Source organism: Scomber japonicus, chromosome 10 (genome assembly GCF_027409825.1).
Source record: "Scomber japonicus isolate fScoJap1 chromosome 10, fScoJap1.pri, whole genome shotgun sequence".
Lineage (NCBI taxonomy): Eukaryota > Metazoa > Chordata > Actinopteri > Scombriformes > Scombridae > Scomber > Scomber japonicus.
Genome location: NC_070587.1, coordinates 13,626,450 through 13,643,026, shown reverse-complemented (window position 1 = coordinate 13,643,026; position 16,577 = coordinate 13,626,450). Strand labels below are relative to the sequence as shown.

General features: G+C 36.4%; 1 protein-coding gene and 1 long non-coding RNA gene across 2 annotated transcripts; one reads left to right on the top strand and one right to left on the bottom strand.

Moving 5' to 3' along the window:
- Positions 1-5,401: 5,401 nt before the first annotated feature.
- Positions 5,402-5,785, bottom strand: LOC128366785 (uncharacterized). The gene is made up of 3 exons (XR_008321899.1): positions 5,677-5,785; positions 5,554-5,580; positions 5,402-5,417 (listed from the first exon to the last, which is right to left on the bottom strand). It is a non-coding gene; the product is annotated as an uncharacterized LOC128366785 (long non-coding RNA).
- Positions 5,786-9,460: 3,675 nt separating this feature from the next.
- si:dkey-238d18.4 (TBC1 domain family member 15) lies at positions 9,461-16,194 on the top strand. Its single transcript, XM_053327588.1, has 10 exons — positions 9,461-9,993; positions 11,141-11,326; positions 11,462-11,577; positions 12,023-12,126; positions 13,843-13,910; positions 14,030-14,176; positions 15,111-15,201; positions 15,331-15,479; positions 15,597-15,738; positions 15,825-16,194. Exons 1-10 carry the CDS (start codon positions 9,804-9,806, stop codon positions 15,991-15,993), a joined length of 1,362 nt encoding a protein of 453 aa, XP_053183563.1. The 5' UTR covers positions 9,461-9,803; the 3' UTR covers positions 15,994-16,194.
- The last annotated feature ends 383 nt before the right edge of the window (positions 16,195-16,577 follow it).

Here is a 16,577-nt window from a genome sequence, read left to right as displayed (position 1 = left end):
ACCTCCAGGTTGATGTAGACAGGTTCATCAAAGGCCTTCAGTTCAGGTAGTTCTTTGTCTTGTTTTTTGCCCAATTCTTTTCTAAAATCACAAAAGATAACTATTTTAAGAACCAGGACACTAGAAATATGTGTATTTCATTTTCTGGTTGAATAACTGTTCCCTCTGGAGTCAAAGTTATCCACAAACATCATCAGTGTTCCCTGAATTGCTCACACACACATCACATACATGCAGTTTTATCATGAAACAAACCTCTTGGCCTGGTTTGAGGATGCTTTGCTAAAATTTGCGTAATATCCAGAGTCCTCCCTGGTAAAAGACTTTGATCTGTGAAGACAGGTTATTGCTATGAGGCATGTATGTTACTTTAAGTTATAAAAGAAATGTGAAAAAACATATAGGTGCATCAGTTTACCATAGCCTTATGATCAAATATTTATCAAATTCATCATGTCTGTATGTCACACGAGGATTTCAAACACACAGCAGAAACAAAACTCTATTTGCTGGTTGATCTTAAAGAGAAGTCACCTTTTGTGTTTGTAACAAACAATTCCAGTGACAAAAATGATGATCAGACCCGCAGTGACTGGTACAAAGATGATATACCATAATACTGGAGTTGGAGGCGCTGTGAAGAAGATTAAGAGTGTGGTGAACAGTGATCTTTTAAAAAAAGGACACTGAATTTCAGATTTTTAGCTTTAAAACTACCTATGCAAACATCAAACTTACAGGTTGGATCTTGAGTAGTAAAGAATGGGGGACTTGTAGTATCTGCAAAAAATGAAGGAGTTTTCGACAGCTTTCATTATGATTATATATTAACCTGCTACACTTTTTTTTTTCTTTTTTTTTTACAACTATTAGGTACAGAAACGTTGAATGAGATGATAGAAATGTAAAAGTTATACCTTGGCTATTATTGTCTGGTTTACCATCTGGCCAAGAGGGAGGAACATATGAAATATTAGCTTTCTATCACTACTCAAGCATGTAAAAATTGTTTTAAATTGCAACTACAATTAAATTCTTACCAGACACAATAATCGAGACAAAGTGGTTTGGTTTTTTTCTGAAACTATAATTGTCTTTTGCGCCAATTCTCAAATAGATGTTTCGCTCATTAGCCGTGATGTTGGAGATCTTGAGGGAGCAGTTTCCTTCTTTTTTATTTCCAATGAGACTGGTCCTTCCTTGGTACTTCTCGACAACAAATGTTTTATTTGGGTGAAAAAGGAATGCGTTTTGGTCCTTGTCATCAGTTTTAAAGTTACTTCCATAAGGCAATTTCCAGTAAAGCTGAACATCGTCTGTACGGTGCTCATCCGGATACGTAAAACTACATTCTATGGTCACATCTTTACCTCTTGTTGCATTAATTGTGTTAGTGACATTAACTTCCCATTCTAGACCTGTGTTCAAAAGCAGAATTTATATTTACGTTGGGTGCATACTTCACAAGAAACACCTCAAAACAAGCAATGAAACACAATATGTCACCCACCTTTTGAATTAGAGACCAGGCTCAAAATGAGACTAAACTCAACCAGGAACTGCAGCTTCATCTGATCCAAGAAAGACATTTTGAGGTTAACCAACATAATCCTGAAATCCTGACTAGATAGTTCACTTTTACAACTGTATCAATTACCTCTGGTTGCCTACAAACTACAACAATCTGCAGTTAAGGACCGTTCACTGTATAGAAGTAAATACTCACTGTGAGTGTGATCCAGAAGACGTAGAGCTCTGTCATTTGACATGAGCAAAATGTCTTAGATCTTAACATTGATGTGAAATTCATGGGTGTGTTTCCTGTTGCTTAGCAGTGAATTTCTTTTTAAAAAAGGAAGTTGGGACAAAAAAGTGAAGTTTAACTGTCATAAACTTGTCCTGTTAAGTTTGAGGGCAAACACTATACGGAAATGTATCAGTAACGCTGTTCCTTATAGTCTGTGTTGTCATTTTATTTAAAAATACAAACACTGTACAGTGTGCTACATTTGACGGATGATATTCATTTGAAGCTAAAGTGTATTTTTTAGGGCTGTCAACCGATTCAAATATCTAATCATGATTAATCACATGATTGTCATGAGCTAACTCACGATTAATTGCAAATTATTCACACATTTTTATTCTTTTCTAAATGTATTTTAAAGTGCCATCATTTTCAACTGACTTTTATCTTTAGACAACTGCATCTATAAACACATAAGACATTATGCATCAGTTCTCAGCACACAGGAGGGATTCCTCTTCAAACACTGACAGATGTGTAATAGACATGATATACACAGAAAAGAAAAGCAGTATCAGGACTGAAAAAAGGATACATACTTCCATTCACAGCAGCAGGGAACAAGAAAGTTGGGGGTTGACACCTTTAAGCATTTGTCTAAAGGCCATGAACAGCTTGGCCACTAAATTAATTAATTTGTCTATCCAGTTCCCTACTTTTGACACTTGATTATACTCTTTTAATATTTGTTGTATGTGTAAACCACAATTAATTAATATGATATTTAATACAAAAAAAGCTTGTCAATCTGCTATTCCTGTATTTTCTGCATATTCCTGTTTCTCTATCAGCAAAGGTGAGCCGGTTTATTCATTGCCACATTTCATTCTGAGAAAAATACAAAGAACACTCTTACATAACTGGATTACCAACTGAGCAGGTCCTGTATTATTAGCAAATGTTTTGCCCCTGTCTTGTAGAAGGGTCCTGAGTCAAAATATAATTTTGATATTTTTATTATTTTAGGTTATATTGCACTCACATGGTGCATACTCCTAAATGAAGTTGTACTTGATCAAATTACAGCAAATTAACTGAAACATACTAAAGCTGTGACCATACAGGTAGTAGCATACAGGTAGAAATAAACACAATGCACAGAGCAGTATGTGGGGTGTCAGAACAGTCCCATGATCATCAAATGTTTGCACAGAGGGCCTCTGACAGGTTAATCCAGCTGTGCAGTTTAAAGAAGCAATTCAAAAAATTAAATACTGTTTACAAAAGGAAACCACAACAAAAGTGAATCAAATGCTACAGGGCAAATATAATATTCAGGCAGGTTTTATTTTGCAATAAATGTCAATATCAGTACACATCTGGCAGAGTATTCCAGCTACAATCCAGACCAAAGGCTGGTTTACACATTTTGAGTTAACCCTTGGAGCCACCAGGAGGCGCTATGGACCAGATGACCTATCGGCTCTGAGCAGCCCATTTATTCAAGGACATCGTTGATGCTGTTGAAAAAGCATACAGGATTGTAGACAATAAACAACATTTCAGTTCCGAGTATAGTGTAATAAGATAATTCTCTAATCAACCGAATAAATACTGTAAATCTACCTTAATCAGCATTAAGTTGTAATATAGAGGATTACATTTTACTATAGCTTTATTCTAACATATTGTGCCTGCCTTAAACATATTCATCAAATTCATCATGTCTGTATAACAAAAGTACACTAAACAACTAATAGAAACAAATATCTTTTGGTTATTTTAATTTTAATTTTTAAAAGATCTTTTCTTTTCTTAAGATTTCTTAAGACTTGTTGATCATATAGTGAAGTCACCCTGAATTTCAGATTTTTAGCTTTAAAACTACCTATGCAAACATCAAACTTACAGGTTGGATTTTTAATTTTTTTTTTTATTATTATTGGGTATAGAAACATTCCATGTAAGAAGGGTTAATGTTAGGAGTAAGAGATAGTAGAAAAGTAAAAGTTATACGTTGGATGAATTTAAAAGAAAACTCACACTTGTATTGCCTGGAAGAATGATCTTCAGTTAGATATCACTGCTGAAAAGTGGGAGAAGGCATATGGCTCAAACTGAATCCATAAATACTAGTTGCAGATTGTTACAATATAAGTGGTTGCTTAGGACATACATCACATCTGTCAAACTGCACCATTTCAACCCTAATATTCCTGATGGTTGTATTAAATGTAATAATGGAACTGGCACCTTGTTCCACTGTATGATAGATAGATAGATAGATAGATAGATAGATAGATAGATAGATAGATAGATAGATAGACAGATAGATAGATAGATAGATAGATAGATAGATAGATAGATAGATAGATAGATAGATAGATAGATAGATAGATAGAGATACTGGAGAGAAGTCCTTGACTTGATTTCTGAATTGACAGGTGTTGCTGTTCCTGTAAAGACTGAACTGTGTCTACTACATATATACCCTGAAGATTGCCTCATAAATGCAAAGAAATGGAAACTCATCCATTTTTGTCTTTTACAAGCCAAACAAGTAATAGCTTTAAGATGGAAGGACTATGAGAGACCAAACTCTAAACAATAGATTAAGGAAATGTCCTGTACTCTGGCATTAGAAAAACTAACATGCATTGTAAGGGGCACAGCTGTAGAGTTCTATGAGATGTGGACACCTTTTTTACAATTTATATAATAACTTGACTGTAAATGTGTGAGTTAACCAGACAATGACACCTATGACTAATACCTCCTCTTCGAATTAGATTATATATTCCTCCTCTTTACTTGATTGTTACAGCTAGGGCAAGCTTCTGTAATTGGAACTAGATAATAGAAAGACCCACCTTTATTTGTATATGTGTGTGTATATATATATATATATATATATATATATATATATTCTTATTTATTTATTTATTTTGTATTATTATTATTATTATTATTTATTTATTTATTTATTTGTTTATTCTTCTTTGTATTCCCACTGTATTTTATTTATTTATTTTATTTGAATTGGTAATTATTACATTATTAGCACAATGATGGATATTGTTAATTTCTGTTAATACTACTATTGCTAACTGGTAGGGTATAAGTATGTAGGTATAAGTGCACATGTGTATATTTCTTGAATATATATATATATATATATTTATCATGAAACCTCCCTGGTAAAAGACTTTGATCTGTGAAGACAGGTTATTGCTATGAGGCATGTATGTTACTTTAAGTTATAAAAGAAATGTGAAAAAACATATAGGCCTATCAGTTTACCATAGCCTTATGATCAAATATTTATCAAATTCATCATTCTGTATGTCACACGAGGATTTCAAACACACAGCAGAAACAAAACTCTATTTGCTGGTTGATCTTAAAGAGAAGTCACCTTTTGTGTTTGTAACAAACAATTCCAGTGACAAAAATGATGATCAGACCCGCAGTGACTGGTACAAAGATGATATACCATGGAGTTGAAGACGCTGTGAAGAAGATTAAGAGTGTGGTGAACAGTGATCTTTTAAAAAAAGGACACTGAATTTCAGATTTTTAGCTTTAAAACCACCTATGCAAACATCAAACTTACGGGTTGGATCTTGAGTAGTAGTAGTAGTAGAGTAAGGAATAGGGGGACTTGTAGTATCTGCAAAAAATGAAGGAGTTTTCGACAGCTTTCATTATATTATATAATAACCTGCTACACTTTTTTTTTTTTTACAACTATTGGGTACAGAAAAATTCCATGTAAGAATGAGATGATAGAAATGTAAAAGTTATACCTTGGTTAATAATGTCTGGTTTAACACCTGGCCAAGAGGGAGGAACATATGAAATATTAGCTTTGTATCACTACTCAAGCATGTAAAAATTGTTTTAAATTGCAACTACAATTAAATTCTTACCAGACAAAAAAATCGAGACAACGTTGTGTTTGAAACTATAATTGTCGCCTTTTGCGATAATTCTCAAATAGATGTTTCTCTGATTAGCGGTGATGTTGGAGATCTTGAGGGAGCAGTTTCCATTGTTTTTATCTCCGACGAGCCTGGTCCTATTTTGGTACTTCTTGACAACAAATGTTTGATTTGGGTGAAAAAGGAATGCGTTTTTATCGTTGTCGTCAATTTTAAGGTTACTTCGCTGATCTAGCAATTTCCAGTAAAGCTGAACATTGTCTGTATGGTGCTTATCCGGATACTTAAACCCACATTGTATGATCACATCTTCACCGCTTGTTGCATTAATTGTGTTAGTGACATTAACTTCCCATTCTAGACCTGTGTTCAAAAGCAGAATTTATATTTACGTTGGGTGCATACTTCACAAGAAACACCACAAAACAAACAATGAAACACAATACGTCACCCACCTTTTGAATTAGAGACCAGGCTCAAAATGAGACTAAACTCAACCAGGAACTGCAGCTTCATCTGATCCAAGAAAGACATTCTGAGGTTAACCAACATAATCCTGAAATCCTGACTAGATAGTTCACTTTTACAACTGTATCAATTACCTCTGGTTGCCTACAAACTACAACAATCTGCAGATAAGGACTGTTCACTGTATAGAAGTAAATACTCACTGTGAGGGTGATCCAGAAGACGTAGAGCTCTGTCAATTGACATGAGCAAAATGTCTTAGATCTTAATATTGATGTGAAATTCATGGGTGTGTTTCCTGTTGCTTAGCAGTGAATTTCTTTTTAAAAAGGGAAGTTGGGACAAAAAAGTGAAGTTTTACTGTCATAAACTTGTCCTGTTAAGTTTGAGGGCAAACACTATACGGAAATGTATCAGTAACGCTGTTCCTTATAGTCTGTATTGTCATTTTATTTAAAAGTACAAACACTGTACAGTGTGCTACATTTGACGGATGATACTCATTTGAAGCTAAAGTGTATTTTTTAGGGCTGTCAACCGATTAAAATATCTAATCATGATTAATGACATGATTGTCATGAGCTAACTCACGATTAATTGCAAATTATTCACACATTTTTATTCTTTTCTAAATGTATTTTAAAGTGCCATCATTTTCAACTGACTTTTATCTTTAGACAACTGCATCTATAAACACATAAGACATTGTGCATCAGTTCTCAGCAGGAGTAAAAGTTATACCTTGGATGAATTTTAAAGAAAACTCACACTTGTATTGCCTGGAAGAATGACCTTCAGTTAGATATCACTGCTGAAAAGTGGGAGAAGGCATATGGCTCAAACTGAATCCATAAATACTAGATGCAGATTGTTACAATATAAGTGGTTGCTTAGGACATACATCACATCTGTCAAACTGCACCATTTCAACCCTAATATTCCTGATGGTTGTATTAAATGTAATAATGGAACTGGCACCTTGTTCCACTGTATGATAGATAGATAGATAGATAGATAGATAGATAGATAGATAGATAGATAGATAGATAGATAGATAGATAGATAGATAGACAGATAGATAGATAGATAGATAGATAGATAGATAGATAGATAGATAGATAGATAGATAGATATACTGGAGAGAAGTCCTTGACTTGATTTCTGAATTGACAGGTGTTGCTGTTCCTGTAAAGACTGAACTGTGTCTACTACATATATACCCTGAAGATTGCCTCATAAATGCAAAGAAATGGAAACTCATCCATTTTTGTCTTTTACAAGCCAAACAAGTAATAGCTTTAAGATGGAAGGACTATGAGAGACCAAACTCTAAACAATAGATTAAAGAAATGTCCTGTACTCTGGCATTAGAAAAACTAACATGCATTGTAAGGGGCACAGCTGTAGAGTTCTATGAGATGTGGACACCTTTTTTACAATTTATATAATAACTTGACTGTAAATGTGTGAGTTAACCAGACAATGACACCTATGACTAATACCTCCTCTTCAAATTAGATTATATATTCCTCCTCTTTACTTGATTGTTACAGCTAGGGCAAGCTTCTGTAATTGGAACTAGATAATAGAAAGACCCACCTTTATTTGTATATGTGTGTATATATACATACATATATATATATACATACACAGACATATATATATTCTTATTTATTTATTTTGTATTATCATTATTATTATTATTATTATTATTAATTTATTTATTTATTTATTTACTTATTTATTTATTTTTACTCCTACTTTTATTTATTTGTTTATTTGTTTATTCTTCTTTGTATTCCCACTGTATTTTATTTATTTATTTTATTTGAATTGGTAATTATTACATTATTAGTACAATGATGGATATTGTTAATTTCTGTTAATACTACTATTGCTAACTGGTAGGGTATAAGTATGTAGGTATAAGTGCACATGTGTATATTTCTTGAATATATGTTAATACTTATACGGTTATTTATATGGATGCAGTGTGTGTACGTGTGTGTATATGTAGGCATATGTATGTGGGTATGTACATATTATTATTTGTTTATTTATTTTCCTTATTGCTGAGACTGTTGGGGGATGTTTCTATGTTATGTTTGTTTTCATCTTGGAAAAATTAATAAACAGAGCATTGAAGAAAAAAAAAGTTATACCATGGTTAAGAGGGAGAAACATATGAAGTAGTTATGTATCACTTTACTCAAGCATGTAAAAATTGTTTTAAATTGCAACTACAATTAAATTCTTCTTTGGCTGATTGGCAGTGATGTTGAAGATCTTGAGGGAGCAGTTTCCTTTATTTTTGTCTCGAGCCTGGTCCTTCCTCTGTACTTCTTGACAACAAATGTTTTATTTGGGTGAAAAAGGAATGCGTTTGGGTCCTTGTCGTCAGTTTTAAAGTTACTTAGCTGAAGCAATTTCCAGTAAAGCTGAACATATTCACCGCTTGTTGCATTAATTGTGTTAGTGACATTAACTTCCCATTCTAGACCTGTGTTCAATAGCAGAATTTATATTTACGTTGGGTTCATACTTCATAAGAAACACCTCTTAGATCTTAACATTCATGTGAGACCCTCACGTTTGTTTCCTGTTGCTTCAGTGACAAATTTCTTTTTAAAAAGTACGTTTCCTGTAAGTTTGAAGGCAAACACTACGGAAATGTATCAGTAAAGCTGTTCCATATAGTCTGTACTTGTCATTTTATTTAAAAACACTGTACAGTGTGCTAGATTTGATGGATAATACTCACTTGAAACTTGCATCTCTTGTTTGTAATGTAATGTTTGTTTGTATGGACTCTGAGTCAATATCAGTACACATCAGGCAGAGTACTCCAGCAGCTACAACCATCAAAACCAAAAGCCAGTATAGAAATTTTGAATTTGTAGACACCTGAAGGCACCGTGGACCAGATTACCTTTAAAGGCCCATTTCTTCAATCATGTTATTGGTACTGCTGAGCAAAGCCATGCAGGACTGTAGACAATAAACAACATTTGTATTATAGTGTATCAGTTATAAAACTATCTGGAAGATGGACAGGGGGAGAGGTGTAATAACATATCTAATTAACCTTAATTGAAAAAAGGACTCTAATCAACATAAAATTGTAATAGGCTATAGAGCATAGCAAACACAGAAAGGCAAGGCTACTGTTGAGACGCCTGACTTGTACATTCAGGGACATTTTGTTGGGGCAATTCATAAGTAAAACTGTTGTGGAAAGGTTTTGGTGCGAGATGCAGTTGAATAAAACCACTAGGTGGAGCGAGATAGGCTCATAAATCCAAAGTGAACTTTGGCACTGAAGTCTGGACTCCACCTGGAATGTGGGCCAAACTCGGAACTCAAGGTGCAGTCATATGACTCCCAGATGGCTGAATGCGAGTCAACAAAGCTGGAGATGGCTTTGTGAAGGCAACTCGACAAGGTTCATGTTCTTGAGGGTTTCGACTGTGTTGGAAGAAATCCGTCCTGGCTGATTTCAGCCTGGAAGGCGCGCAGGAAGATGGGCGTCGGGAAGTGGGGTGTTGTTCAGGCATTATAGGAGGATGGTAGTTTCTCTGTGGGTGCGCTGCGTCAAGCAAACTTTTCTTCACCTGTGCACGGTGTGATTGCGAATCCCGCAGGTACTGATGGAATATCTGACTAACGGAAATCCACGGCAGACAGCAGGAGAGGAGGACGGCTCACCGAGTCTCCAGAGAAGAGTAGCAGCGGTCAGTTCTCCTGCTCTGTCCGCCGCACGTCTCACCTTACCCGGAGTCATGGACGCTGAGGGGAGGGTGGACGAGTCAAGACTGAGGATGCACATTTTCAAAAACGGTAGATCGATCTATCTATCTATCTATCTATCTATCTATCTATCTAAGTAATGAAACAGTTTGCATACAGCATTGGTTAAGTATTTGGCTCAGTTTGAACTTAATTGACAAATACAGTGGGTAGGCTATGGTATTATGAGGTCACACCAGGGCAGAAGGAAATCTGCAATAATCTCAAAAAGCCCATATAGAAATTTAAAATCCTTAATAATCCTGTTAAATTTATGTTTTCTGTATTAGTATAATATGATTTGACAGCAAAGAGCCACGAAGTTGTGCTAGACATGCTTTTAGTTGCATCTACAGAAATGTAGCCTACATATGTAATCTTGTACATACAAAAGAAAAAAAATTACAATCTGAAGTTTAAAAAAAATGACCCACTCTCATTGAGCAAATTTGTCTAAATGCAAAAATAGAAATTAATTTAAAGTTCAAAATTGCCTACACTAATAAATAACACAACAAGGACTTTTTATGATCACATGCATCAAGGGTCAGCCTTGTTCCATGTGCTGAATTGTTACCATAGTTATTCCTTCAAAACCAAGAGAAAGTCAAGTGATGTGTTGCTTCAGGACATTATTTCAGCCACAGTCGAACTATTCTCAAAAATCTAACATTTACATGTGTGTTGACCCCCCTCGAGCAAAGAACCCTGGTGTGACCACTTTGACAAAACAACAAATACCATTTATAGAGTTGGCAAGATTTCTAAGAAGCTGAATAAAATCACGAGATTCCACAGTCAGAGGAAGACTTCCAGTGAAGTGTGTGATGCTGAAAAATGAGGATAGCATTTGATTAGTGTTTCAGAGGCATCTTCAGTACATCCCATACATTGTCACATAGGTAAAAACATCACACTGAATCTAGCATCTGTGATGTGGATTAAAAAACCTGCAGAGCAAAACATTACATAAGATATTGTCTCAAATCCCCCTGAAAACAGAGTAAAGTTCACCAAACCTAGAAGCAGCTATTGTTTTCTAAAGAGCGTATGGCATCTCAGATTCCCTCTTGTGCCCAGACTTTCTCAGCTGATTCTTACATTTAGGATTTGTTATTATCTCCAGGCTTGAAAACATACGAGTCAAGTATATATTTGTCCACTGTAAATGATGCAAAGGTTTTCAATCCTTGTGAAGGTGGTGTCTCTCCCTCTGAGCGTGGCCTGGCGTGGCGCTTCCTGTTTGGGATGTACCCATGCAGCTCGACAGCTTTAGAGCGTCCTCTGCTGCAGGAGCAGTTGGCCATACGTTACCAGGTCATGAAAAGAAAGTGGCAGCAGTTCCTTCCGTCAGCTGTGCGGATGCACCTCAATGGCACTGATGGTAAACGCCCAAGCATGCACAAACCCTGTCATGTTGAAGTCCTTTCAGCTTGGCACTAAAGTGTGTCAACCTAATCACTCCTGATTTTCTCTTTCTCTTTTGCACTGCCCTGCCATTTATCTATCTTCATACCAGCTGAGTTGGTGGCAGCAGTCAGGTACTTCGACCAGAGGCAAGCACAAGTCCAGCAACAGGCCCAAGACCAGAGTGAGGTCAGGGACAGGCTGACTTTCTTAGAGCTGCAGGCACAGGTTTGATATGTTGAATATATGTTAGTATAATTCTAATCTTTATATTTTTATATTTTATATGTGCTTGTGTTTCCTATTCAATACATTTATTCTTTGGTTATTATCTAGATCGATGCGGTTTCCAATTAATGTATTTTCTTTGGCATTGTTTGGTGGGAAAAAACTGTTTAACATGGGAGGAGTAGAGTATGTTCAGTGTAATCACTCAACAGGATCTAATTTTGTTAAACACACTGTTTGTCATTTATTTACCTATGGTATCAGTTGACCTCCTTGTACTGGTGAGACTGACATGTTTAGCACTTCAGTCTGGAGAATGTGTGCACTTAGCAAACAAGAAACTACTGAAACTAATTTACAGCCAATACATGTTTACTCCCTTTTCTAATAAAACAATAAGATAGGATTGAGTTATTTTTTTACTACATTGTCTTCCTGTTACCAGATATTGTTTGAGCGGGACACATTTGACCAGGAAGAGCTACGGGAAGCCATACGAATCATTGACAAAGATGTCCCAAGAACTAACAGAGACCTGAGCTATTACCAGTGAGTGGTAGCCATTATTATGGTCTTTTTGCCCATTAAAAAGTAGATTTAAGATATGACTCATGGAGTTATGTGTGGAGTTTGATTGCTGAACCTTAATGAGAAGTTAGCTGGAGAAAACATCTGGACAAGAAGAGATTACTGACTTTCCGCTTACCTCAGCTGATACAGAGACAAGCCAAACAAAGAGAGCAATAGACTGTGTTAAGTCAGGTTTCAATTGCTTTTAAAACAAGTTCCTTCTGTAATACGTATAGCCACATGAACTTTTTCATGTTTACACAAATCAAGTCATAGTATTGCACAGCACTCAGCACAAGAACTCGGACATTGCTTTGTCAAGCAAGTCCCTCTTTGATCAGGCTTTAATGCTTCACATATGTGTTTTGAATTTAGACTATGGTTGCAAAATTCTGGGAATTTTCAAACTTGGAAACTTTCCATGGGAATTAACGGGAATTAATGGGAATTTACTAAACTGAAGGTATGTTCTTATTAGGGAACTTAAATATAGTTGTGTAAAATAATATTTTAGCATAATCCTGACTAAAACAACCAGATATCATGCAGTACAGTTGAATATCTATGCTATCACATGCTCACATAGCACACTGTTTACTGCAGGGCTACTGAGACCACACTCCCTACATGCACTGTGCATTCCTCCATCACATGCACAGATTATTTCTACGATTCTGGACCACACTTTTGAGCCCAGAGCACACAACTTGAAGCCATAGACTGTATAAAAGAAGTAAGTTTTGATGACATTATATGGTAATATATTTAGGGATATTTTTATGTGTGCTATATTTAGCCTTATGGAGGAAAAAATAAAACTGGTCAAAACCAAATAAACGACAATTTATACAGTAAATATCACTTTAACAGACAGGAGTGGAACTTTGATGTTACTAGTTATATCATTTGCACCTAAGTAAATAACAATAACAAATAGTTTTAAAAACATCTTGTATATTTTGAGTTGTATCTCCACCAGGATACATTTTTGGACACATCCCCCTCAGGGATGTGACACATTGTTGTATTTTTTCAGAGTTGTGTGTGAAACCATTAAGAATAATAACATTTAGTTGTTTTTTTATATTAAATTATAAATGATTTTATAATTTAATATATTTGACAAATTTGGTGGTGTTTAACTTACAAATATCATACAGTAGATTTACTTTTCATACTGTTTTAATAGTATTATTTTGCTTATAACTAAACAATTATTTTTGCTTAGATACCTTTCAACTAAATTACCCTCAATTGCCATAAATTCCTATTTACTTCCTATAAATTCCCATTTAATTCCCATAATTTCCCATAATTCCCATGGAAAGTTTCCAATTTGGAATATTTCCAAAATTCCCCAGTTTAACTTCCCATGGAAATTTACCGGAAACTTTCCGGAAATTTTCCACCCCTTTGCAACCCTAATTTAGACACACAAAGGAAAAAACATAATTTGTAGCTACCAAGATATTTGTTTCTCCTGCCCCTCAGTGCTCCAGAACCAGTCTGTTTTGCTCCTGTCTTTCCTAAATGTGAGGATGTTCGGGGAAATCCAATTTCGTTGTTACATACTCTAAAATGTTTGAACTGAAACAAATGTCACATCCTCGTTGATACTTTGTATCAGTGATTAAGGTTGAGGTTTCCAACTAATCTAGCTCACTTATGCCACACAAATACTTTATGTGTCTGCAGGGGTGAAGGTTCAGGCAATCTGTTGGTGTTGAGAGATATCCTCATCACTTATGCTGCTTTTCATCCAGGTAAACAAGAATGAACCCATGTCAGCGTTATTGACACTGACTAGATCAGACAGCAATGATAGCGTGTATTTGTTACACTGACCTACCTTGTTTTTGCACCACTTGGTTGTGGATTTTAGAGGTCAGTTATGCCCAGGGAATGAATGACCTGTGCAGTCGGTTCCTTGAGGTCCTTGACTCTGAGGTCGACACTTTCTGGAGTTTCTCCTGCTACATGGAGAAGTTCTCCAAGGACTTCAGGGCTGATGGTCTGCACAGAAAAATAGGTAAGAGTTACAAAATAGAGCAGAACAAATACCCCTTTTCCACCGGGCTGGAGCCAGTGCTGGTTCGGAGATAGTGCTAGAGCCAGTGCTCAGTTGGTGCTAATCCAAACACCTCTTACGAACCTGTTGCTTTTCCACCGGCAAGGAGCCACGCGATTACGTCACTGTTTAACGTAGCCAGCGCGCGCCTTTGAAGCACTTCCATGATTCACCAGTGAGAGGCAGCAACATGACGCCAACAAGGCATCTAGCCTGCCGGAAATGAAGAAGAAGAAGAAGAAGAAAACGAAGAAGAGGACAGCTCTGGCAAAACAATGATAAAAATAGTACTTTTAATCAACAAATCTTTAACCCTCTCTAAATGCCACGCTGGTCAGCTAATGAGTTAAAGCAACAGGTTCGTAAGAGGTGCTTGGATTAGCACCAACTGAGCACTGGCTCTAGCACTACCTCCGAACCAGCACTGGCTCCAGCCCAGTGGAAAAGGGGTATTAGAGTCGGATCGTTCGTGACCAACACATCACTATTGGTGCTTGCTCTGGCACCCGTTCTGAGGCTCTGGGCTGGAGCTTTGGCGGTGGAAAAGCAAAGAACCGGTGCTTAGTCAGGCTCTGGCTCCAAACCAGCACCAGCTCCAGCTCGGTGGAAAAGGGGTAAAAGAGAACAAAAACAAAACACCAAAAGTTAGTATTAGAAGTTATGTTCATAAGATTTACACAATATGTCAATCATGAAAATGAGAATTTTCCACTATTTTAATTGCAAAAAAGTGTCAGGACCTCTAGTGGTAAAACAAGGACATTGAAAACAGTTCCTGAACTTGAAAAATTATTTGTCCAGAGCACAAGTTGTTGTCTGCACATAAGTGTAACAAAGTGATAGATTGTATTATGTTGTATACTATACAAGTATTTGAATGAGTTGAGTCTTTTAGAGTTGGAGGCGGCCCTGTTGAAGGAACTTGACCCACAGCTCCACGCTCACTTAGTTACAGACAGCATGGAGAGCTTCACCTTCTGCCACAGGTACTGCATGAGCACAGAAGGGTACATCTTTGGCACCATTCTGTATTTTAATTTTCTACAAACGCATATGGTTGTGTCTCCTTACTACACATTCACATTTGTTTGTGCATGTGTTGATCCTTCTTATAGATGGCTGCTGCTGGGTTTCCAGAGGGAATTTGAACACAGTGACGCGCTACGTTTGTTCGAGATCCTGAGTTGTGACCACCTGGAGCTCATTTCCCAACAAGTAGACCGAGCCCGTTATCAGGAAAGGTTGGCACGAAAATACAGCTCAGGTGATTGACAGAGCTCAAGTTGACAGAATAAATGAGGCTGTATGTGAAAAGCAGTGACCTCTGTCACATGTGTTACATTTATTTAGTGATATGTCTTGATGATGTTGATGTTCGCAGAGGATAATTCACAGTCAGAACTGCAGGCCATCAACACTGACTTCACCTTTGAGCTCTTCATCTGTGCAGCCATTCTGTTAGACAACAGAGAGTCTCTGATGCGGTGCAGAGACGATGTACAGCTTATCCATTTTACGAGCAGGTTTGTCTATATGCTGAGACGTACAAATCATTGTGCATTTGTGAATCTGTTTGATTGTGTCGGTAAAAACTTTGCTTTTTTTGCAGCCTTCAGGGAACACTGGACCTGAACAGCACACTGAAGAAGGCAGAGCACCACTTCTACAACTACTGCAAGCGCTGTGCTTGGGACTACATGAATGGGCACTGTAGAGCACACAAAAGCAAGGAGGAAGACTTTCTTTATCAGCTTCGTAGTTTATTTGTTTTAAAGTGATATTAACTATTTAAATATCTCACACTTGAAACTGTAATTTGGAACAAGGGACCGGTAATCTCTATTTGGAGTTTAGATGGCACGCATTCTTCATACTCCTGAGGGAAACACACTGAAGTACTGATGGCTGCTTACTTTTTCATCAGTTATTGTTATTGTTATTAAATGTATATTTTTTGTATGAATGTAGACCGACACATACTGTGAGTCATTTTGTTTGCTCTCATGAACTGCCATAATACAAAGAGCTTTTAGCAAATACCTCATTACCTCAGAATCAGATCTTAGAGGATTATTTTTTGCATGTTGTGCAATATTCAACTCCTGGAAAAAAACATAACTGTCATGTGTGATGAGTAAGATCTGGTGTGTTGCAACAGGTGGTGTCTGCAATGAACTGAAGTTATATTAAATGACAGATGGCTTATGTGTCAAAGTGGCATATGCAACAAGAATAGATATCTACTTTTTGAGCTCTGGCAGAGGGAGCGTGCAGTAAGGGAAAGGAAAATTTTGGCTGGTTCTTACTGCACATGTAAGAGAATGAATCACAATTTGTTTTACTTGACTCACAATGTAAATAA

What these genes read in the sequence shown, in the direction of transcription:
- si:dkey-238d18.4 (XM_053327588.1), top strand. Translation starts at nt 9,804, where the DNA reads ATGGAATATCTGACTAACGGAAATCCACGGCAGACAGCAGGAGAGGAG. An exon ending in AGAGACCTGAGCTATTACCA is followed by an intron (nt 12,127 to 13,842) that starts GTGAGTGGTAGC and finishes ATGTGTCTGCAG; the next exon opens with GGGTGAAGGTTCAGGCAATC. An exon ending in TTATGCTGCTTTTCATCCAG is followed by an intron (nt 13,911 to 14,029) that starts GTAAACAAGAAT and finishes TGTGGATTTTAG; the next exon opens with AGGTCAGTTATGCCCAGGGA.